The 24,166-nt window shown below is 40.8% G+C and overlaps 1 protein-coding gene across 9 annotated transcripts; it reads left to right on the top strand.

The window, feature by feature from the left end:
- Positions 1 to 1,755: 1,755 nt before the first annotated feature.
- Positions 1,756 to 24,119, top strand: csrnp3 (cysteine-serine-rich nuclear protein 3). 9 transcript variants are annotated; one of them, XM_069153744.1, is made up of 7 exons: positions 1,756 to 2,073; positions 2,941 to 2,976; positions 16,105 to 16,265; positions 16,394 to 16,562; positions 18,882 to 19,141; positions 19,350 to 19,646; positions 20,954 to 24,119. In XM_069153744.1, the coding sequence occupies exons 1-7, from the start codon at positions 2,067 to 2,069 to the stop codon at positions 22,085 to 22,087; spliced, it is 2,064 nt and encodes a 687-aa protein (XP_069009845.1). In that variant the 5' UTR covers positions 1,756 to 2,066; the 3' UTR covers positions 22,088 to 24,119. The 9 variants fall into 9 exon arrangements, with proteins under 9 accessions (XP_069009845.1, XP_069009849.1, XP_069009850.1 ...); XM_069153748.1 differs by having other exon boundaries at positions 1,758 to 2,073; positions 2,936 to 2,976; positions 16,105 to 16,206; XM_069153749.1 differs by lacking the exon at positions 16,105 to 16,265 and having other exon boundaries at positions 1,758 to 2,073.
- Positions 24,120 to 24,166: the final 47 nt, after the last annotated feature.

Below are 24,166 nucleotides of genomic sequence, written 5' to 3'. Positions count from 1 at the left end.
CTTCCATAACATGTTTTTGTGTCTTTTGCCTTTAACTATATTTTCATGCTCGTTACAAAGAGGTTGTGTTCGCGCTCTGCCTTGTTAACAGTTGCATCTTCTTCTCTTTGAAATAGATCAATTTAAACATCATGTCAAACTCATGATTTCCGAGTGCAGTTACCTTTGTATGGAGCAAACAGTGCATTGTCTCTGTTAACCTTGTGTCTGTGTATTCCCACTTTATGAACAGTTGTAGGACTCTGTAAATGGTTTTCAGGATGAGCTCTTTAGCAGCATCCACTGTTCTTTGTGAGAAGCGCAGGTCCTCTGCCTCATCCGGTTAAATCAGGCCGGTGTTAGTCAGACATCTGTGGAAGCATGAGAGTAAATAGGATAATGGGCTGACAGAACGGGTTTAGAGAAGTGAGTGGAAGGGAAAGGTGAAAGAGCAACAGCTCCATGAATGTAAAGTTGCGTCAGTATACCATTTTCATTGAAGACATTCTGACGTGTGACAGCAGGAAAAAGAATGTTTAAAAAAATAATGATGTCTTCGATGCATTTAGCTGCTTTAGTTTCAGGCTCCTGGTATGATGCATGCTGACTCGCTGTCACACTGTCATGGTTTACACAGCACAGCCATGTTACCAGTAATGCCTGTGATTTTCCAATCATGACATGTCAAAATGTCTGCTGTGAAAGGTGTCTGCAGCAACCGGCATACACCTTTTTACAGTAGACATTTTGTGGAGCAGTGTGTGTACACTCTCTCTACATGCTAAATAAAGATGTAAAAAATAAATAAATAATAACTATCATATTGAAACTTTCTAAATACATCATTCCCTTTTCCATAATGTCCCCTAATTAACACTCAATTTGGGGAAACTCTCTCCTAATCTCAGAAAACTTTAACAACACTTCCCATGAGAACTTTAACAATTGTATGTGCTAAAGTTAACCACATATTCCACTGTATACTGTAAATGAACATCTCTTTAAATTTAAACTGAGCCTGCAGAACATCTGTACTTTGACAATATGGCCACAAGATGGCAGTGTGCTTTACGAATTTGTTTTACTCTCGACCTCAAGAGAATTCATGTTGAGGACTTCATGTTTAATATTTATTTATTTTAAGAAACGGATCTGAAAACGAACAGAGCTTTACCATCTTGTCCAAACTTACCAGAGACCTTTTTATATGAGCCTGGCTTAACTTAAAGAACCCAGCACCGGGGGACGAATTCAATTTAAAGTGTATTGGACTAAGTGTGGTGGTTTGCCAAGGCAGCTGTTTCTTTTTATAAGCCTCTTAACTTCATTAATTTCATTACCGTGTTTTGAAACTAATTATTACAGAAACTGCAGTAAGATAGTACTTTAAGAAGGATGTTATACAGATGTTGCAGCAGCATTAGGCTGCAAAGTTCAGCTTCAGCTACTGTAGTGGAAATAAAAAAATGAAAATAAGTGAATACTATAAAGTATTGTATGTAGAGCATGTAGAATTATGCTACAGATTCTACTTGTTTCTGGAAGTCTGTTTAAGTCTTATTTTAGACAAAACCAGACTTATTTCAGGAAATCTACCTGGAGTGTGTATCTATACGTTGCTGCCTAATGAACAATATAATCCCTGCTGAGATGTTTTAAAGTTCAAATGAAACCCAGCTTCTATGAGCACAGTGATGAAACGGGGCGATGTGAAGCTCCAGTTGGCAGCAGAGCAGCAGAAGAGCAGAGGAAGAGCAGCAGCAGCAGCAGCAACAGCTCTGCGGCTGATTCCTGGTCCATAAAACCATGATTGGACAGAGGGAGTCACGTTGTCCGCTGAGCTGTCAGTCTAATGCTGCACCATTGTTCCCGGAGCAGCCGGAAGGAGCGGTCGTTGGAGCCCCGCTGCATGCGACAGTAGCGCCGGTTTGTCCAGCTCTGTTCGGAGATCCGGTGCCGGTTTGAAGGGTCTCGCATCGGTGGAGGATTTCCGCAGAGGAACACCGAGACATGGTGGAGGGAAGAGCTGGGAAGTCCATTCAGAGAGGGGCGTCATAGACTGGCTGGATACTGATGATAGGAGCGAAATGAATGGTGAGTATGTCCAGTTCTAGGTGATAGGCCAGCTTTCATGTTAACATATGTACAATAGACAAAAAGACCTGCTCTATATCTTTGTGTATCAGGTGTTTTCTCTGTGGAATCAAATCATTAGACGTGTATACGTTTGCCTGCTGTACAGTGGGACCTGAATGGTCCTTTGTCAAACTATAGTGGGCATCAAACCTCAGCAGCCACTCTGTTCAGGACTTCTGCTACAACTACATGATCATTCAAATTTTAGAATTATATCAACACCTATTGACTTTTTTTTTTGGTTCAATCTAAGCTATTAATATTTTATCACTGTTACACGTTGTTCAAAAACTATTCTATGTCTGTGCATGATAGATATAGTCAAACTGACCATGCATGTTAGGGCTCCTGCGCCTTTGTGCATGATTTTTGAGGGCACACATGTATGTCATAGAAGCTGCTATGGTGGAAGGCAGCAGGCTTCTCATGCCTCACTGGGGGAAGAGAGTTCCCCACAGAGCCTTGTGCAGGGGAGGCAGAGGAGGCAGAGAGGCTCCCTCCTCCCATGGGGATACCCCCACCTCCACTTCCCCTCTACACCCCCAGCTATAAAAGGAAAATAGTGGCTCACAAAGACATTTGGATAAAGCTCTGTCAATCATTCAAATGTCAACGTGGAAATGATCAAGTTTCCCCGACAACGCCAGTCGCGGTTTGCATCTTGTTGTGGCACTTTGTACTACATGGTATAAAACAGCATAAAACATGTTTCTTAAAGACACATTTTTGTATGATCTTTTGATAATATGTGTAGTTGCCATGCAGACAGTTCATTTCACATAAATAAATATTGTGTATGTCTCTTCTTTCTTCCTCACAGAACAGACGTGGGTCGTTGCAGTGTAACATATTCAGCTAAAGGTGAGACCAAATCTTGCTGCTGCTGTTTAAAATATCATATTTCCAGTCCTCACAGCTTATTAACATATTGAATTCATGCCTGCGAGATAGATGCTGTTCAAAGCTCACACAACTGTTGCTAACGCTGCCACAAAGACCCTCTGATAACAAGATATGATGTGATGTTGATGCAGACAACAGTGTTTAGTTGATAAAGACAGCTGCGCTATTCTCACTGGATTATACTGGAGAGATGCCTCTGATATCACAGTGATGAAAAGAGGACATATTCTTTCTGGAATATATTCCATAATATGCTTGATATTTATTCTTTGTCTGTCAATCAACAAATTGAGAAAACACAGACCTCAACATATTTTCAAGCCATTATAGAGATGTATGGAGTATTTACTGTTGCCTTTGAAGCGCTGTAGCTCTAATGCACATATATCTAATAGAGATGTAACCTTATGTGAACTGCACATTATTCTTGCATATATGGAGCATCATTATATATCCATTATATATATTATATCCAACACTGACGTCTTTATCTGCTAGTTTTTGGTGTCAGAAAACAGAAAGTCCAACAGCGTGCAAGCAAGATTCAACCATGCACACACACAACCATTTCCATGTTTGTGGCTGAGATCTGAAAGGTGAGGGGTTGGGCTGTGTGTGTGTGTGTGTGTGTGTGTGTGTGTGTGTGTGTGTGTGTGTGTGTGTGTGTGTGTGTGTGTGTGTGTGTGTTTTTGGGGAGTAGGGCCTCTCTTCTTGTGACTGTATTTTTCCTCCTCAATCCATCTGTTTCCTCCATCTATCAGCACCCAGTCCTCAGAGGAGCAGGATTTAATTAGTACATGTGGCGCAGAGTTAAAGGACATTGAAACATTAAGTAGATGTAGTTACTTGTGAAAAGCTGCATCATTAAACTGGCTTATTTGAATAAGTGCATCCGCCATGCTGGTGTTGCGTACTGTATCACAGATGGCTCAAGCTTGATAACAGTAAACGCGGCACATTAAAGATATGCAGGAAAGGTGTTCTGGCTTCGCAGGACTATAAGGAGAGTTCCTCTGCAGGAGGTTATCGAACACAAAGGTTCACATGCACGGATAAATCTAGCTTGTTTCCTTTTATGTCGAAACAACCTGAATTCATGGCTTTAAATTTAACCTGGAGGTTCAGAGAGATTTACTGAGTAGAGGGTTAAAGGTCAGATTTTGTTTATATGGGTTTGTCAAACAAAAAGAAGTAGTAATGGTTCTTGTGCTGCCAGTCCACTGTGTTACACATCATTTAAAATCTTACTCCGGGGTTGGTTGACCATCATTTAAAACAGTATCCCAAAATACCAGAGAAAGAACTTAATATAATCTAAAGAATATTTTTTCCTTTTTTGTGAAAGCCATCGCTCCTTCCCTCTCCAACAAACTTCAAATGTAAAATATTAAATCCCAGGAATTGTATTGTAAAAAGAAAGTAATTACTCAAATACATACACCTCTGAATGTGGCCTGAACACATCAGAGCTCAATGCTTCCTGAGTGTGTTTCCATCTGTACTTTTGCTGTCTACTTATACACATATATGCATATACATATACATATATATATATATACATATATATATATATATATATGTATATATGTGTATATATGATCGCGGTCAGGTCACATATGTCCGGATAGAAGCAGCCAAATGGAAACAGCCTCTTTTGCCCTCGTGACCGTGCAGAAAGAGGAGAGACAGAGTCCATATTCCAGAATTTGGACTTTCCTGAAATGGTAAATTCGATTTTGTGTCGTGTTAGATGAAACACAGCAATATTTCTTATTATTCAGGATAAGACAGACAAGTCTTAGATCAGGCATCATTTTCTCTTTAATACGGACTGTTTTTGTTGTGTGATAAAGGCTCTTTACCTTCCACATCACAGTCAGTGTGTTCTTCATTAGGTCTCTCTGTACATTTTAATTGACGCCCCTCTTCACAAACACTGAACTGAAATCGTAGAATCCGTGAAGCATACGTTGGGATTGTGTGAACTAATATCAACCTTTTAGATTACATAGCAGCTTTGTGTGTCGCAGCAGGGTTCATGGTTCCAATTTAGAAGCTTTTTATGTGACTCTTTTTGTGTCTTTGGCTCCTTCCTGTCTGAGCTCGCCGGGCTTTCACGCTTCAGGATTGTGCTCTCTTTCGAGATGTTGCCATGACACCTATTTGGAGTCTTTTGTCTGTTGCCATCTAATGAAATATGAAGGAAAAAGAGACATATTTTTCTGACTTAATGACTTTTATTTGTGAGTGCATTGTAAACCACCTAAATGCTGAGAGCCCATGTGACTACACCCATTTAGACAAAATTAAGTGATCCTGTAATTGTTTGTTTTATTATTATACATTTCATTTTTAATTTTACATAATTGCATGTTATTATGTGACTGTGTGTTCGGTGGTGCCATTTTGACCGTGCATGTTTTGTTAAAGACAATTTGTTTGCGGGAGTATTCTTTGTTCAAATCAATGAAGCATGTATATGAAGTGTATGAATAAGGTCCGAGTTAAACTCTGAATTAGTGGCTTTTTTTTAAAGGCTAGAAAACCTTTCTTCTCTGTCATCTTCTTCGTATGTGTGGCAAACATCATTTTCTGCCATAAAGTGTGTTTCAGTAGAAAAACATAAACAGTTTTGCATGTAATATCTGTCATATCTTCCTGTAATATCTAAAGCCTCGTGCTCTGGTGAAAGTCCTTTTGATCAAAAGTGTGCAGATGTTTGACTTCAGTACAATTTAACTGTATGTTTGAATTTTTAATCTGTCATCTAATAAATTAATAGAGATGAATAAAAAAAAAAAACAGCAATTCAATTTAACACCATTCCTGTTTTTAAGGATCCCAGCATGATCTTTTAATGACAGAATTCCAAATTACAAGTAAAAACTTAAAGATAAAAACATTTTTAATTTGAACTGGCATTTAATGTTTTGTAGTGTGGCAGAAACACACTTGCTCATCAAGAATGGAATTAGCATGATATTGCTTATTTCACACACACAAATTTCAATTAATCAATGTATACATCAATTTTACACTTCTAATTAACTATCTCACAATCAAGTCTTTTATCTGAATCATAGAAACATTAAGACATCTTCATGGAATTTCAAATCTCAACCAACAACACCTTCACTAACACTCCTTAAATTAGGTGTTTATCCGATAACACGCAGGTTTTCATCAGAAACTATTTTGTGTGTGTTTTTTATATCAATCTAATTCATCATATACTATAATTGCATACAGAGATGGCCTACTTCACAATATCTCTCAGATAACAGTGGGAATGTTTTGCATATCAAAAATTATTCACGATCTCAACATGATACTGGCTATATATAAATGATAAGGCTTGTCTGCAGAATATGAACTCCACATCCCACAGCTTTCCCGGCCTGTGTGAGAGATAAAAGCAGCCGTCTCTGTGAAATGCTTTGGCAGCTCTGTTTCTGCCAGCAAAACTGGCTTTTGCGAACTTTCAGGTGACATGGGGAAATATAGTCATAAATAAAATATAGAGCCATGAATAATTTAAGTGAGCATAGTGATTGACATGAGGGTGAGAGCACCTGATTATGCCTCCACAGTGTGAGACGTGAATTACAGCAAATCAAAACATCAGTCTGAATGTGAAGCTTCTTCGTGCGTACTGTCGACTGTTTTGATCACCGCTTGTAACAACAAAGACGAGCCGAGATGTAAGATGAAATGTCCTCGCCAAGATTAGACTTCAGTTTAAGCATGTAGCTATGTTTCATGAAAAAACAATGCTCATGCTGTTTGGGGTGAAAGAGTTAAAGAAAACACACAATGTTGTCAAGAGTCAAATAAGTTGACATCAGGAATTCACCACGATGCAGTAAAACCTCGTCTCTTTAGGATTTGATAAAACGGTACAATGAAATTGGTGCATGTGTGTGTGTAGTATTGGAGCAGTGGTCATCCTTTTCTCGATCTCGACCCACGTGGTTAATCAGGAGCCATGCTTCCTCTATTGTTCTGTGAGGAGGAACAGATCAATGATTCCCAGCACTGGGCTGTACTGTAGTGCAGAAGAGAGGCTGCAGCAGGCATCACCAGGCTGCAGCTCCTCCGTGTGCTGAGTGCTGAACAGTGGGCTTCACCCCCACCCCCCCACCCCCCGCCCCTCACCCCCCCCCTCTCCCTCTCCCTCCCCTTTCATGTGTGTGGAGCAGATCTGTCTGCAGCCTCAGGCAAGTGCAAGTTAACAAATGTACAGAGCGCATGTGAAGTCTCATTTGCATAAATCTGTAGATGGAGCAACATTTCCTTAAATGGATTCCTTTGTGTTTAATTGGAGAATGTTTTTTTTTTTTTTTCTTGTGCACATTCTTGTGTGAAGCTGACTGAGAATGGATATGACTATATTTAACAATTAACAATATTTATTTGCACGTTTTGTCCATCTGACCTTTATTACACTACAGTGGATACAAATTCTCAGGTGTTTTCTCACCACTACTTCACCTGTGTTACAACGGGCCAACTACAAAATTAGGTATCATACTTTATCATAACTGCAGTGTTTGCACATAGATTAAAATAAAAATGTAATGACCAGATGACCTAAGATCATTTTCTGCTGCTGCCTTCTTTCTTTTTCAAACAAAAGTAATTCCCCTTTGATTTAAACCACCCATTGATTTGTGTTTGGTGTGTGGCCTTTGTGACTAGATGTTCTCCATAGACAGAATGCAAATGCCTGTTTATCAAATTATCCCTGAACATGATGGTAGCACGTACAGATTAAGGCCGACAGCCCCTGACTTCTTCCAACATGCGTGCTTCTGTGGCATTATCAAGTTTAATTTGAGAATCTGTCTCACCTCTTCTACAAAACAGTGTCATCGAATATGTGAAGTGGGTTTGTGTTCTCTCGGTGGCAGGGATCCTTCACTGACATCATCTGTAGCTGTATAATCATCCAGGCCACAGCCTCTCCTCAGGGGAGTCCAGCTGAGACCTCATCGCTCTCTCTCTCTCTGCTTCTATCTATTTATTTCTCCCTCTCTCTACCACGCTTTCTCTGTCTCTGACAAGGTTACCGTTTGGGGCTGAGTGTGACACGAGTGATGGATGAGTTCGAACACAATCTCAAACTGGCTTGAACGGCCGAGGATCTTTTGTGGTTTCAGGGTTTGTCTTAGCTGAGTGGACCCATCAGTAGGTTCTACTGGAAAACATTCTCAGTGACTCAGACAGCCTACTTCAATGACAAAATGTTCTTTTATTAAAAAAAAAAAAAAAAAAAAAAAAAAAAAAAAAAGGAATTAATAAATTAAAAAAAAAAAAGATCTGCCAAGCCATCTGGGCTGTATAAATGTGTACTTCATCATAGTCTGTGATGCGACCAGCCATATTGAATTACATGGGCATTTGGCAGATGCAGACTGAATAAGGAAGCGAATATTCCTCCAGTCTGTATCAATCTGTGCCCGCCCAGCCCCACCTCCATCCTCCATCTCCTCATATATGCACATTGTGGCAGTTCCTCCTAGGAGAGTCTGGTGGTACTCCTTGAGGAACTGTGCTTTCTAAAAATGCTAATGATTAGTCTACACATACTGTGCATACAATTAACTATTTATGCATCTCGCTAGCCTGAGACTACCACTTTCCAGGCTGATTTCAATCCAATCTTCACTGGCCTCTTTGGTCTCCACCAACTTCTTAAAAATATTCAGCTTTGCAAATGCTTGATATTATTCACTGGCTGTCTGCTATTTCCTCTATTAGAGTATTAGAGTATTTCAGTACTCTGTTTCATGCCATTGTTGTGTGCTGGGAGTCAGCAGAAAGTCTACTTGCTCAGTCGAAGAAAATCTTTCTGTAGGCCCCCAAAATCACAAAAGCTCACTACCGAGTTGTTTTTCATTATGTGTACTTTGTCTGAGCTTTTTCACTGGAGATGCCTGTCTGCCCAAAACAATGAAGGAGCTTAAAAGTGCAGAGGACATCTTAAAACAACATTCAAAATATTACTTGATGCAGGTTTAACTGTGACTATGACAATCTTTTCTTAACCCTGTCCAAATCAGTTGTGGTAGTCATAGACACACGTTTCTGTCAAAATATATCTTACTAATACAAACTTACCAGCCGAGTATTTGTTCTCATGTAACCGTGGGTTTTTCTGCAGTATGAGTGAAGTAGTGGTAATGTAACATGGATCAGCTGCGGCTTTTCTCCACTAAGGCGTGTTTGTGCAGTGTGGTTCCATTTACAGGTGCTGATGTGACACTTTTTTGAGGTTGATCTTGAGCCAGCTGCTGCTAGAGTGAGAGTCTATACAGTCTACTGGAGCTGATGTTTGGTGATAGTAGTTGATAGTTAAATTCCAGACGGTAATTATTCCAACATTTGTGGACCTCCTGCCCAGCTGATGTCTATGATTTTAGGAGGCGCCGCCCCTTTTTTGTTTGCAAGGCGCTGAGGTGTTTGCTGTGTGAGTGGTCCAGGCGTCTGCACCACAGCAGAGGAGTTTGGCAAAGGCCCACTTGCATAGCTGATGTTGATGATGATGTTTCTCTGTGTCAGTATTTGGAAGAGAGACAAACTGCAAACTACTGGTGTGCCAATGGTATGGTCCTGAGAAACCTCTATTGTGATCCAGAGCACAATGGGTGCAATGCAGATCTTTCTCTGAATCACTACAGATGGTATTCTGGTCTGTACGCTGCAGCTTCATAACAAAACTGCAGTGTCCAGCTGATACATGACGGATGGAGACCCCTGGTCTTAGTCTTGAACCTAATAAGTTGAAGAACCTGCCGTCTGGTCTGTATGATATTTGAACATACTGTGAGATAGCAGTGTTGGATGTTGAGATGGATAACGACTGTGATGATGAAGATAAACACGGTGGGTGCCATGATTCATCCGTGGTTCACTCCAGTTTCTTCCATTAAAGGTTGTGATTCACGCCCACTGCTGCTGAAGAGTTGCTGATATGTTGTCATAAAGTCAGACAGTTCAAAACCAAATGTTTCAGTGACATCACTGAAGACTTTGAACGCTGCATTTTAACTCAACACATGAACATGGGTGGTCCTGTGCCACTTATGTTGTGTAAAGCCATTCTGCCAACTCTTCTATTTGCACAATTTAAACAATAAGACTCTGTTTGGACTTGACCATTTACTTTTCATTGGTTACAGTAGTAATTTTTTCCATTTGACCTCAATTACAGTATGACTACATGAATGAAATTAGACTATTTGTAAAAGCCCCTATTTGTATATTTTTGCCTGCTGTCTTCAATTTCCTTCATTGAGATAAGAAAGCATCTTGAAGTCAGAGCAAATATAGGTCACCATCACTGGCACAATAGTGTAACAAATGCCATCTCTCCAGCTTATGTTTTGCATTTTTATGTAATAGGGCAGCAGATATATGCGAGTCTCATGGCTGAATCATTAATGGGATTCAGAGCAGATAAAGTTGTCGAATAACACATTTCATTAAAGGTTGTGGAGAAAGTGATCAGAGCAACAATTGGTTTGTACACAACTGATGGATATGATCACAGTACGCTCTCCATACAGTTACAGTCGTTGATATTTGTAATTGAATGATCACATTTATTTATATTAATAACACAATTTTGACATTTGAAAGGAAAAGGGCAGCCTAGGACAGTTCGGTCAGGTTGGGGCAGGTCTTGATAGTTTTACTCACTGTATGGATGTTTTTAAATAATTGATAGCAAAATTGTAACAGAATTATTCAATGATTTTTGTAAAGCTTATATTTAGAAGCTTACTCACGACTTGGTATTATGTTGTCACAAATATTAAACACACAAGAGTAGAAGCAGTATTACATTGTTTAGTATGGCAGAGAGAGTTTAGCCTTGACACTTAATTTAGAAACATTTCCATAAATATAAAAAGTTTAGAAGTTATTATTTGAATTCATATTAAATGTAACATGTTAATAGAAAACCATTTAAAAGACAGAAAACTAGATATATGTTTATGTCCACCCACTTTTATTATACAAATATGAATGCAGATGTTGTTAAAGTTGAGATAAAGATATAGTTATTTTTGCTCACCCTTGCCAGGTAGCCGAGAACAACACGCCGCTGATCCAGCAGGCGTAAGTCACTGTTACTCATGTTCCCACATATTAGTATGACTAAGTCACTGGCATTTATTTTTGCAGTCTTTTAGTGGAGACACACACATTAACTATGACCTGAATAAACATCATTTTAAAAGTGGAAATATAATGATGAGGACATTAGTCCGATCAGCTCAGAGGAACATGTACCAAAGTGGGTGAACAGTAATTCAGACCAATTCAGTAAATACAAAATAGACGGTCTTCCTGTTCAGTCCGTCTCTTGACTGCTGCAGTTGTGTTAAAACACTTGCTTGTTCTTTGGTCCTTCTGATTCAGCCATAATGGTCGACTGCAATCTTTGAGTGCTCAGCAGAGGCTGTGAGTACAGTCAGTGCTCCTCCTCTATAGCTTCCTGTGTGGAGACCACATATTTAAAAAGAGCTATGTCAATGGTCGTAGTCATTCTATAAGGAATAAAAGCCATTAACTACGATACTATTATGAAGAAAAATAGCTTAAATTGCTTCATAGTAGTGAAACATCATTAAAAACCCAATTAAAAGTAAGTATATTAAGAACAATAAGGAAACATCTTGCTTATTACAGTAAATACTTTGCAGTGACTCCACACACTGATGCATTTTTAATGTAAAATTTTCTCTGAAGGAACTTGACTGAACTCATTTCTTCTTTGGATCATGTCTTACTGGCTTGATGATGTTAAGGATGGAGGTGGTGTGACAGAGATGGTTCAGTGTGGACACTGGTGAGGATGCAGAGCGCTGCTGGGGCAAATTATATTTGTTTTTCTTAAAGTTGTATTGAAGACAAATCTTTTCACATAAAGTTGTCAATAAATGGCTTTAACTGCATTGTATAAAATATCTTTTTAACTCACTAACTGATTTATTGTCCACTTTAAAGCTATAAAAATGCTTCTTTTTTTTTTTTTTGTCCTGTAGTGCGTCTGTCCTTTTGTTCGAGATTTTGTAATATTTTTGCAGAATATATATTGTATGGTGTGTTTGTGTTTAGAAATTGCTGTTTATTTATATTGACTGCTGCAATGGCTGCCAGCAAAAAGCTATCCTGTGAAAGGAAGTGCGGCAGGTCCTTTTATGTTGACATATGATCCAAATGAGTGCAAGAATGACATCATGGCTCTTTGACTGCACAAGCCCAGGCCCCACCAACTCCAACTCATCAGCAGAACTTCCTGGCATAGGAAGCGTTCGGAGCCCATTTACTTCAGTGCTGACAAATCTTGTTTCCTCTGGATGAGGACGTTTATGTTCATATTTGCTTGTCAACCTCCTCCAGTTTTACAATATTTTTACAGCAAGTTTTCTGTGCAATGCATCGTTGTCAGTTTTTCCAACACAAACATAATGTTCTGTTGTTTAATTTGATTTAGGCTGGATTGTTTAGGCTTTTATTTTGTGGTATTATTCTCGATTTCTTCCCCTTTCTCTGTTGTGTTTTTCTTGGCATCAGACGTTTCCCCTTTCCCTTGTCTTTGCCCCACTCTCTCTCCCTCCACCTCCTCCTCCTCCTCATCCTCCTCCTCCCTCTGAATCCCCTCCGCTCTACATTTCTGTTATACCCCATCGCCCCAGTTTCCAACTGCCCTGCATCTCCCACATACCTCCCCTTATCAATTTCCTTACCATTTAGTCTTTCTTCTTTTTTCTCACCCCCCCCATCCTGCCCCCCGCCCCCCTCACCCCCCCCATAACTGTCCTTCCTCACTCCCCTCCCTTCCCCCCCCTTCACTCCCCTGCTCATGTTGGTAAAAATATCTGCAGACAGCAGGAGCAGAGGCACGCCTGACTCTCTCAGACATCCCACCCATGTGATCTCAGGCTGCCTCTGCTCTGCTCCACTCTGCTCCAGTCGGCTGCTGCCTTTCAGCCGGCTGCAGCTAATGAGCCTTTGTGTGGCCGGAGAGAGAGAGAGGAAGAGAGAGAGAGAGAGAGCAACACTCTGACAGAGAGGGAGTTAAAGTGAGAAAGACTGTCGTCTTGCAACAATAAAGCATATGTTGCCGACAGTGCAGTCAGAGCTGGAAAATTACTAGTCTCTCTCTCTCTCTCTCTCTCTCCTGCACCTTCTCTCTTTTTTTTGTATCATGGAGCTCAGGGGTCGCTGCAAGTCAGTGGACTGAAACAAAATGGGAATTTCTTCATTCATCATGTTTCACCTTTTTTTGAATGGCCACATTTGTGATTGTGCGGCTGCACTGCTGTGAGAGGAGGTGAGAGGAGGTGAGAGGAGGTGAAAGGAGGTGAAAGGAGTCACAGTCTGCCAGTGGATACAGGTCAGTTGTTTCTGCGAGGGCCAGCACACACACAGGAGTGTAATGTGGTCATTGTAGGACTGATGTGTCATGACTTGCTCCAGATGCCATAGGCTTGTTGACATCACTTGGGATGAGGGCTTTGAGCCTCATGCTGTCAAATAGGTTTACTGTGATTGTGGGAACCTTGTGAATGATGAGGGGGAAAAAATAATTGTACTCATAATGCAAGTGTTCTTCAGTGCTGCGAGCACAGTTGATATAGGATAAGAGTTGCTTTCCACAGTTGATGTGTGTGCACACAGAGCCAAACACAGGGAGGGGCTTTCCAAGCTGGCTTTTGCTGCATTATTTTCTCTGGGATTTTCTCTCTTGTACCACTGCGTGTGCTGCCCAGTCATGATTAGTGGTAAGGCAACAGTGAAGACAAAGAAAGAGCTGTTGGAGAGGAGCAGCGATCTCTGTTTTTATTTAGCCACGATGAAAGAGCTTCACCCCAGATTACCCTAGCTCTGTGGTTTGTGATGTCATGCCCGTCCAGTGTCAAGATCTTCCCTTCTCATGCTGTCACAGAAGAATGCAGATGAACTTGTAATGCTTTAATGCGAGGAAGGAACTAAATGTATAAAGAGAATTTGCTTTAATATCAACTTAATTTGTTGTGACATCAGTGCTTTATCGTGGAGAGTCCTCATGTACTGTATGTAACACTGAGACACGGCCATATGGGAACGCACTAGTTGTGAGACTACATTAGAATCTCCATGGAAACCACTTTTGCTATCAAAGCCTAGTGCAGCATCAGCTAAGGGCTAAGCATACAAATGGATTTCCAACAATGGTATCTAATTAGGACCCTCACTCGGAAATGGACTAAAATTGTACAGGTAATTTCTGGTGGAAATTTCCATTCCTGTTTGGCAGAAGTGGAATAAATCTATTTCTTCACTGTTTTGATGTGAAACCAGCAGCTTCTGCTGACTACAATTTTAAATTTCACAAGACTAGATTATGTAATGTATTCCCTCCTTAGTTAATGTTAGTCTTGTCATCCTCATTCAGAGGAAAGAGCAGATTGATCTTCAGTTTCTTGTCAGCCAGCTCAGTTATTTGCTAAAAGAAAGTTCCCTGTAGCTCAGCCCCTTATTTCTCTTCCAAACTAATACAAATTCGCTTTGAAGAGAAATAATATTTTCAGGTTACCCTGACTGACTCCTCTCTCCTTCAATTTCTCCCAAATGGAGGATGCCTCACATTCCTTAGTTGTAGGTAGCGTTGTTGTCTCTGGAGGTTCGGTGCCATGTCACTGCTCTGAACAAGCACAGCCTCCTGGGAACAATGACCCTCTTGCTGGCAGCGCTACAGTCCTCTCTGGTTTGCACCTCTTTCTAAGGCAGCATGTCTCTCAGGCAGCATTTGCATCTGTAATGACTTGATAGCGGAGCCCAGATGAAACACTGAGGCTGTCTGTGAATGGAACTCCCCCACAAGCTGCTCTGGCAGATAGACAGAGTGGGACTGGGTGAGGATGCACGCTGTCTTTACAGATTCCAGGTTCCAAGACAGAAAGCAGTGAGGGGAAAAGCTGCCAGTCATTGCAGTCCTTGCTGTGCTATACTGCAGCACTGTTTGTGATACTTGGTCTTATTTTGAAATGTGACATGACGTTCCAGCAACCGCTGTTAGAATACAGAAAACAAGGCTCCACAATTTGATATGTTAAAGGAGTATATTTTCTACAATCTCTGACATTATGAACATGGATTAACACTAAACAAGTCCTGCAACATTATAGTCCATTACACACTGAAGAACGACGGCAGGATCTCTTTCAAAGGGAAAAAAAAGCAGTGATCAAATCAATGTACTGTTTGATACTTACAGTGCAGCCAGTTTTTGGGTAATGGTAATTAGTTTTAGTGGATTTGACTGATGAGCTTGTTCTGGTTTATTTGTCTAATTGCATCATCAGTCAGGGGAAGTTAATGGACCCTCTCAATTGACATTGAAGTGGTCTGTAACACTTGTGTTACAACAGCCTCTGTATGAAGTGCTAACCGCAAACATTTAGCTGGACCTGTACGCAGCTACAAAGACTTATTTTACTACTGCTGAGCTGTTACTGAAAGGTTGGTAGCAGCAATCATATCCGTCGGGGGACTTTTGCTATCATTTTCTTTTACAATTCTTTACGATTCATGATTGTTGACTGCATTTGTAGAAGATTAGACATCCAATTATGGCCTTTTGCACTATAGATTTCTACTCTGTTCTGCGGTGACTGTAGCAGCATTCACCTGATGCCTGTTCTTTAGTTTTTCTCTGTAGGAACCATCTGATTTAACAAGCTCATTACAGACATACAGGATGACACTCATGAGGCCGTCAACAGCAGCTTCACCAATACCTCTTCTGATGCAATAAAGCCTCATGTGAATAATGTTATCTTACTTGTTGAGCTGCACAGAAATGCAAATCACTCTCACTGTGTGTTTGAACCTGTATAAAAACACATTTCCACATCTCACAATTACGCAGAATTCTTTGCACTCGTTTTGGAGAAAGCTGAAAATGGCTTCTTTTTGAGCCAGTGGATATTTTTAATCATGTTTATGATTTATAGGTGCAGCAGCAATTAAATGCAATCACCTAATCTTGTGCATAATACATCTCTATTGTAAATAATTTTACCCTGACAGGTAGCAGTGCAAGACAAGTTGGTCCAGTCTGTCTTTTCCTCCATCCTCTCAATCAAAGACAGTGGCAGCTTTCTCCTTCCTTCTCCGCTCCTTTGTGGAAAGGTGATCAATCGCCCAGGGAACGCCTGGGAGTGGGAATAGCAGCAGGAGAGATTCTGTGTGTGAGTGAAAGTGGTGGTGGCTGGGGTGGGAGGGGGGGGGGGGTGCTAATTGACTGTGTTGAGGATTATGAAGGCCCTAAACTGGATATTAAATAATGTGTGGCCCCTCTGCTGTCTTTCGGTTTTAGGTGCAGATGCAGCGGGCCATGAGCGGAATACTGAAGAGGAAATTTGAGGAGGTGGAAGCCTCCTCCTCCCCGTGCTCTTCCGTGCGGGAGTCTGATGATGAGGTCTCCTGCAGTGAGAGTGGGGATAGCAGCGACAGTGTCAACCCCTCTGCCTCGGGCCCTTTCACCCGTGAGTGCCTGTGTCTTTTAAAATCATGCATTGTGCTCTGTGTGGCGAATGTGTGCTACTGACAGTAAGATTAATGTCATCATTTCATCTCGAGGAAAACAAAGCTGCAGCACCGAAAGGGATTTTTTTAATCAAGATGGAAATAACACTCTGAGCCAGCCTGAGTTTGTAGCTCAATCATTGCAGGATGTAAGGTCAAAGAAAACAAATCTGCATGTCTGTTGATAAGAGAGTATAATATGAATTTACAGTCGTTGGCTGTGCATTAGAGAGGAGAGGAGGCTAAGTGATGCTAAGAGTCTAGAGCTGTAATAAAGCATGCACAGCATACAGCAGCCAGATGAACGAGCTAATACGGTCTCAAGCTGTGTGTACTGCTGGCACTGTGCATGTAGATATACAACTCTCTAGGAACAGTGGAGCAGCTCAACACAAACGTATTGTCCTAGCTAATTATCTGCTCACAGAAATCCTATTTTTGATTAAATAGTCCTGTTTTGGGGGCAAACTAAAAGTGTAGGAGTGATGCATGATGGGTAAAGACTAGAGCTGCTGCTAAAAATTAGGGAATCATTGTTTGGGCTATCAAACATGGTGGTGAAAAAACAACATTTCCTAAAACAAATTTCTTGCTTTGGTGTATCAACGGTACAAAAGTGGAAAATAGTCAGTTTAGATTCATTCGAAACAAAAAAGCAGCAAATCTTTACATTAAAAAAAACTGAAACCATCAAATGCAATTTGTTTGAAAAATCACTGCCAATATGATTAATCCATCAAAGAACAAAAGTTTCAGACTATTTTTCTGTTGATCTGTTAATTCAGATGCAGTTTAGCTTAAAACATCCTGCTTGTGAGTCTCAGTGTTAAAGAGATGAGTGTAACAGATTAGACTGGTAGATTATTAATCCTTTGGGTAATTTTGAATGCTTTCAGATGCCTGCAGCGAAATCTCAATGATGTGATTCTTAAAGAGCAAAAGAAATGAGTCACGTTTGTGTGTTTGTGTATCTGCACAGTTTGAAATCTTGGTATTTTATTTTTTTGAAATGTAAAATATTTTAGCCAGGTAAATAAAACAATCATTTTTTTGGTTTAAATTAAAGGTTGTGTCAATACCAAATTTGTGTTTTGATGATGCAGTGTTTTTTTGCTTGTGTGAATGACACGCAGACTGATGAGAGGCCCCCGTCCCTTTAGAGAGGGGGTTCAGAGACATAAGGTTGGTGCTGTTCCACTGGAGGCTGTGCTTGGCCTCCGTGTCAGCTGCAGCCGCTGGTAGCTGGGGGCTGGAGAAGGTCAGCTAACAGCAACGAGGGAGCTGTGCACTGTGGAGACTGCACTCCTGTGAAGTGACATGTGCACGTAGTGATTGACTGACTCCGCAGACAGATGAAACAATTAAGTCCTGAGCGGGGTACTTTACATTCCTTCTTGTGGTGTTGGGGAGAGGAGGAAAACATCTGTGATGGGTTTGTTTTTAGAGCGTCTGAGAAACAATGAGGTCTTTGAAGGATAAAAGAACGTTTGTGTGAAAAATTCCCTTTAGATACATGCATACATTGGACCAAAGATCTGTTCTTTTTTTTTTTTAACATCTGAAACAAGTTTTTCATTTATTTTTATAAATATATGGAAACTCAGCTGTGCTCGGTAGCCTCAGTCTGACAGCTCTACATCTGTAATGAAATGCATTGTCCCTCTTGCATGGGGTGGAGAGCTGTTGGAACCAGATGGTTTCTATTTGTCCTGTCTGTCTGATGGGGGGGGGGGGGGGGGGGGGTGAATGCTGGGAACACTGCTTCTGTGAACCGGCACTCTTCATCTCTGGGCCAGGCAGGGGATTATTTATGCTCCAGCGTTGCCCTCCTATTTGCACCTCCCCCTTGTAAGAGCTCTCCTTAAAAAGACTTGCATGCCAAGCGCAGGAGCACAGAGATGTCATGAAAACCTAACCTGCACTAAGGTCAAGATCTGTAGAAGCGTGTTAGGAAGCTGGCAAGAGAGAATTGCTCATAATTCAGGCGTTAAAGGACAATACTCTCTAAAAACGGTGTCCCCCATTCACTATAAAATGACACTTATCTTAACAGGCTTTACATGGATATAAAGGTGTTCTACTCCAACATAAAAGAACATTTAAATGATTGTAAAATAAAATCAGCAGTGCTTAAGTTCTGTTAACGCCATAATTTGCAGTGTGGAGGTTTAATTCTTTCCACATGGGTTTTATTTAATTGTCAAAAACATTTTACAGCAGACAATGACAAGGGCATGCAGGTGTACCACCTTTTTTAACATTCCCTTTTTCCTTTGCAGCTGACTCAATATTGAAGAGGGAGAAGCGCCTGCGGACGAGGAGGGTGCATTTTGATAATGTGACAGTGTACTACTTTGGCCGGCGGCAGGGATTCACCAGCGTGCCCAGCCAGGGAGGCAGCACGCTGGGCATGTCCAACAGGCACAGCTGGGTCAGGCAGTACTCCCTGGGGGAATTTGCCTTGGAGCAGGAGAGGATCCACAGAGACATGCTCAGAGACCACTTGAAGGAGGAGAAACTCAACTCAATCAAACTCAAGGTAAAAGCTTTGTAGGCTGTTTCTAAACAAAGTTATACTCGTAAATCATTTTGTACAATGGATTTTAGAAGCTTTATTTAACAGATATCAAATATGTAAAGAATTTGCTCTGAAAGATTCATTGTTTAAAACATCACTTTGTCTGCGGGTTCAGCTCTTTGTTCGCTCATTATTATAGTGCTTGGATGTGTTTCCTTCCTGTTTTCAGCTGACTAAGAATGGCACAGTGGAGTCTGAGGAGGCCAACACGCTCACAGCGGAGGACATCTCCGATGATGACATCGATCTGGACAACACGGAGGTAGACGAGTACTTCTTCTTGCAGCCTCTCACCACTAAAAAGCGCCGCGCCCTGCTGCGCTCCTCTGGGGTAAAGAAGATTGACGTGGAGGAGAAACATGAACTTCGGACCATTCGCATGTCCAGAGAGGACTGTGGCTGTGATTGCAGAGTTTTCTGTGACCCAGAGACCTGTGCCTGCAGCATTGCAGGGATCAAGTGCCAGGTAATTCTCATGACACACACATCCTCGTGTTCTCACTTTTTACTTGTGGACAAATAAACATATCGTGCATTTAAAGAGAAGGCACAAGGACTCAGGATTTTATGGAAGCACTTAAAACTCAGTTTCCCAAAAAGTTGGGACGCTGTATAAAATGTAACTTAAAACAAATGCAGATGTTTTACTAATCATATAAATCCATATTTAATTAAAAACAGGCCGAAGACAACATATGATGCGCTATGCCATATTTTTTAAATGGGTGACAGGTCTTGACTGCAGGAGGCCAGTTTAGCACTCAGACTCTTCTACTACGGAGCCATGCTGTTGTAATATGAGAAGAATGCGGTCTGGCCTTGTTTTGCTGAAATAAACAAGGCCTTCCTCGAAAAATGTTGCTTGTGTGGCAGCATATGTTGCTCCAAAACCTGAACATGTCGTTCAGCACTAATGGTTCCTTCCCAGATGCGCAAGCTACCCATGCCATGTGCACTAATGCACCCCTGTACCATCACAGATGCTGGCTTTGGATCTGTGCGCTGATAAGAAGCTGGATGGTCCCTCTCCTCTTTAGCCCCGAGGACGCGGCACCCATGATTTCCAAAAAGGATTTCAAATTATGATTTGGACAGTTTTCTACTTCGCCTCAGTCCATCTCAAAGGGCCCAGAAGAGCTGGCAGTGGTTCTGGCTCATGTTTACTTCTGGTTTCTTCTTCGCGTGTTCGGGTTTCAATCTGCATTTGTGGACGCAGCGATGAACTGTGTTCGTAGACAATGGTTTTCAGAAGTGTTCCTGAGCCCACGCAGTGATTTCCACGACAGATTTGTGTCTGTTTTTAATGAGGGTCTGAAGATCCAACATTGGTTTTCAGCCTTGTCCCTCGCATGAAGAGATTTCTCTTGATTCTGTGAATTATTTAATAATATTATCACCTGTAGATGATGAAATCTCCAAACTCTTTGCAATTTTACGTTGAGGAACATTAAATTGTTGCACTATTTGCCCACGCAGTCTTACAAAGCGTGGTGAACCCCTCCCCATCTTCACTGCTGAGCATATATTGAGTATATATTTTTCATAAAACAATCAATTTTCTCAGTTTCAACATTTGATAAGTTGTCTTTCTTCTATTTTCAACTAGATATGGGTTTCCATGTTTTTCAAATCATTACATTCTGCTTTTATTTACATTTTATGCAGCATCCCAACTTGTTGGGAAATGGGGTTGTAAATATGATTTGAAACCCGGCAATGATCAGACTCCGTGTGTAAAATGAGCTGAGATCAGTGATGTTCTGTTTTCCTCAGGTGGACCGCATGTCATTTCCATGTGGCTGCACAAAAGAGGGTTGCAGCAATTCAACCGGAAGAGTGGAGTTTAATCCTATCCGTGTTCGAACCCATTTCTTGCACACAATAATGAAGCTGGAGCTCGAGAAGAGTCGCGAGCAGCAGCAACCGTCCCCGACCAACGGTTACCGTGGTGAAAATAACGACCTGGGAAACGGAATCCCTTTCGCTCAGTCACCGCACAGGTTGGAGTACTCTCTGGCAGATGCTGTCCCACAGACGGCCAGCATGCACCTGCAAGCTGCCGACGAGATGGAGGAGGAGACGCTAGATGATGACGAGGAGGAAGAGGATGAAGAAGACGAGGAGGAGGACGAAAATGAAGAGGATGAGGAGGATAGCAGTAGTGTTTGCAGCGGACTGTCCGACTCCAGCACACAGAGCTTAGCCAACAGCGACTCTGAGGACGAGGAGGGGGATGAGGAGGATGAAGACCAGTCGGAGAATTTTGAGGATGACGTGACGACTCCCTCAGTTTCTCACACTGAAGTGGTCCCCTTGTCCTCGGTGCTGTGTTACAGTGACGCCTCTGTGGCACATGATAACCACAGAAATGGAAACACTTACTTAATGAACTCTTCTTCAGCTGAGTACTATCAGCTGGGGAGCTCCACGACCGTCTCTAATGGCCAAACCAGCCAACCCGCTGAACCCTACGGGGAAGCCTTAGCATTCCAAGATCCAGTCAGCGCGACCAATGGCAGCGTAGCCCAGGGACCATTCAACGCGACTGCTGAGCAGTACACAGACTACTCGAATCAGGCTGAGGAACAGTACACAGCCAACCACCATTTTACCCTGACCAGTGGTGCCCCTGCCATCCCTTTGACCGGCTATACGCCCGATCAAAAGAAGAAGGTGTTGTCAAAAGCAGCATTTGCGGATCAGCCGGAGAACCAGAACCAGACACAGTTTCAAAACTACCTGAACAATAACAAACAGGGTTCCTACAGCAGTCCTGGCTCATGTGTGACAGCTGAACAGCCTCCACAAGAGTCGAGTCTTCATGGACATTCTGAGCTGACCTTACTAGCAAACAATACTAAGAACCTCCCTTTACCAGACCATTGCCCCGAGGTCACAGCCATTTAGTGGGCCTCCCCTTTTTAAGTGTTCTTTCATTATCACGTCTTTACTTGAGCCTGACTAAATGGTATTTCAAGGGAACGTGATCATGGCCTTTTTGCATTATCTGACCTTAAGTTTCGAAGCAATTTACAGCACCATAACACACTTTCATCTGTAACTATGAAGCCATAGGTTCATCATGGAAATGGTTTGGAGGAACTGCTCACTACAATGTGCGCTTAACTGCATAATGGAACAGATCAAAAAACATCAAAACATAGTTAATGTCATGCTGTGCAATGTATCCTGTAATTTCAGATGTAAAGTTCTAGTTTTAAGCAGATATTGTACTGTAGATGGAATTTTTCTATGTCTACTGTATGTGTCGTGCAAAAAAAAGTTTATTGTCAGTTTATTTATTGTTTCTGAATTATGTGTATAGTTATATATTGTAAATGTTTTGATAACAACAAGCATGCTGTTTTGGGAATATCAGTGACATTTGGGGGGGGATTGCCATTGTTTTATATATAAAAAAAAAATGTGTTGTATACATTATGTACATTTCTCTTCTTCTTTTTGTCACAATTATATGCTTTTCTAGGGTTTTGAAAAGCATGAAAAGCCTGAATTCTTATTTGTATGTTTTGGACTACGGTATCAATAGACGTGTCAAAATCAATTCACAGCCTTTTGCACTTACGTGTGGAGGTCCAGTGGCATGCAGTTGGTTTTAAATGATGAATACTTGTGTTTCTCTCCCCTATTCACTCTTAATAACATAATTAGCATGTGTCACCACAAAATGAAGATTTATTCCTTGAAGCATTTTATTGATACAGGGACATTGATAAAGTAGTACTTTGACATATCTCCAAAAAGTATGAGAAGCTGTATGATTTATTATAGACAACAGACCACTATGTTTATCATTAAATTAGCTTAAATACCTTAATTTTAACAGTAAAAACAAAAAAATCATCAGTACTGGTTGAAGGATTTCTCACTTTAAAATTCAGTGTAAACTACATTCCACTATCTAACAATTAACATGTTTATTTATGTGGATACCATAAAGATTGAAGTTCTATTGAAACGTTAAGTGCAATAGAGTGATGGTTTTAAACAGAATTTATCTTCAAGAGAACATCTTCAATAAAGTGGACTAAGATAGTCACGGTACTTAATATTTATATTCAAAGCACTATTGGTTTCATTAAAAAAATATGCCACAGTAAACAAATATTCAAGGTTGACAATCAAATCCTATTTTCAAAAGCGAGAGTCCTGTGAGCCATGAAAAATGACTGAATAGTGAGATATGAAAAAAAATGTAAATAACATTTTAACCCACATTTACAGAATCACTTAAACAAAAGTAAATTGAGGTGACTCAACAAATGGGGGACTGCAATAATTTAGTGAAGACGGTATTGCTGAAGTTCTTTACCTTGAGCTCTCTGCTCCTGCATTGAAAACAGATATTTGCAGCTCTTTCAAGCCTGCAAATATCTGCAGCGTCTTCCTAATCAGAAGGTTCAGTAGTTGAGTTTTGGTGGTTTGCTGTGGCTGTCCGGTAGCTGGGACCTCTCGTGCCACTTCAGTGATACAAAGGAACTGTTCAGATGGCTTACAGGCAATCAGTGGCATTAACAAAGCCTATATTTCAGATTAATTGTGCCAAAGTATCCAGTGTGAGAAGGCTCGAGACAGTGACACTGCATCCAGTTAGGAATCCTGTGTTTGGTTTTACTTTCCAGTATTTATTATGAATGATATATTGAAATGTGTATTTATTGTGGTTTACTAAAAGTCTGTATTGAGTAAATTGCTTCACTATCTTAAAATTGTCTTTTGTTTCATGCTGGTTGTGAGTCGTAAAGCTTCATGTGCCTGATTTATTTAATTCTATTTCATATTCTGTGAAAAGCATACGTTTTGCACAAAATGGTACAAAGTTTTTTCAATGTGTTTGGTTTGGAAATGTAGATAGAGCCAACTTCCCTTTCAGTCGTTTCATTTTAACCTGATTTTGAAATAAATTTTATTAAAAGTTTCTTTTGTGATCTAAATCAATTCTGATATATTCTCGTATTATGAACA

Source organism: Embiotoca jacksoni, unplaced genomic scaffold, assembly GCF_022577435.1.
Source record: "Embiotoca jacksoni isolate LCO1_2020_lvr unplaced genomic scaffold, fEmbJac1.0.p SCAF_2, whole genome shotgun sequence".
Taxonomy (NCBI): Eukaryota; Metazoa; Chordata; class Actinopteri; family Embiotocidae; genus Embiotoca; species Embiotoca jacksoni.
Note: the sequence above shows the minus strand (reverse complement) of the source record. Positions and strands in the feature narration are given on the sequence as shown.

Coding starts and splice junctions, on each gene's coding strand:
- csrnp3 (XM_069153744.1), top strand. Junction 2,977..16,104: donor TGTAACATATTCAGCTAAAG/GTGAGACCAAAT, acceptor TTACCCTGACAG/GTAGCAGTGCAAGACAAGTT. Junction 16,563..18,881: donor TGCCTCGGGCCCTTTCACCC/GTGAGTGCCTGT, acceptor TTTCCTTTGCAG/CTGACTCAATATTGAAGAGG.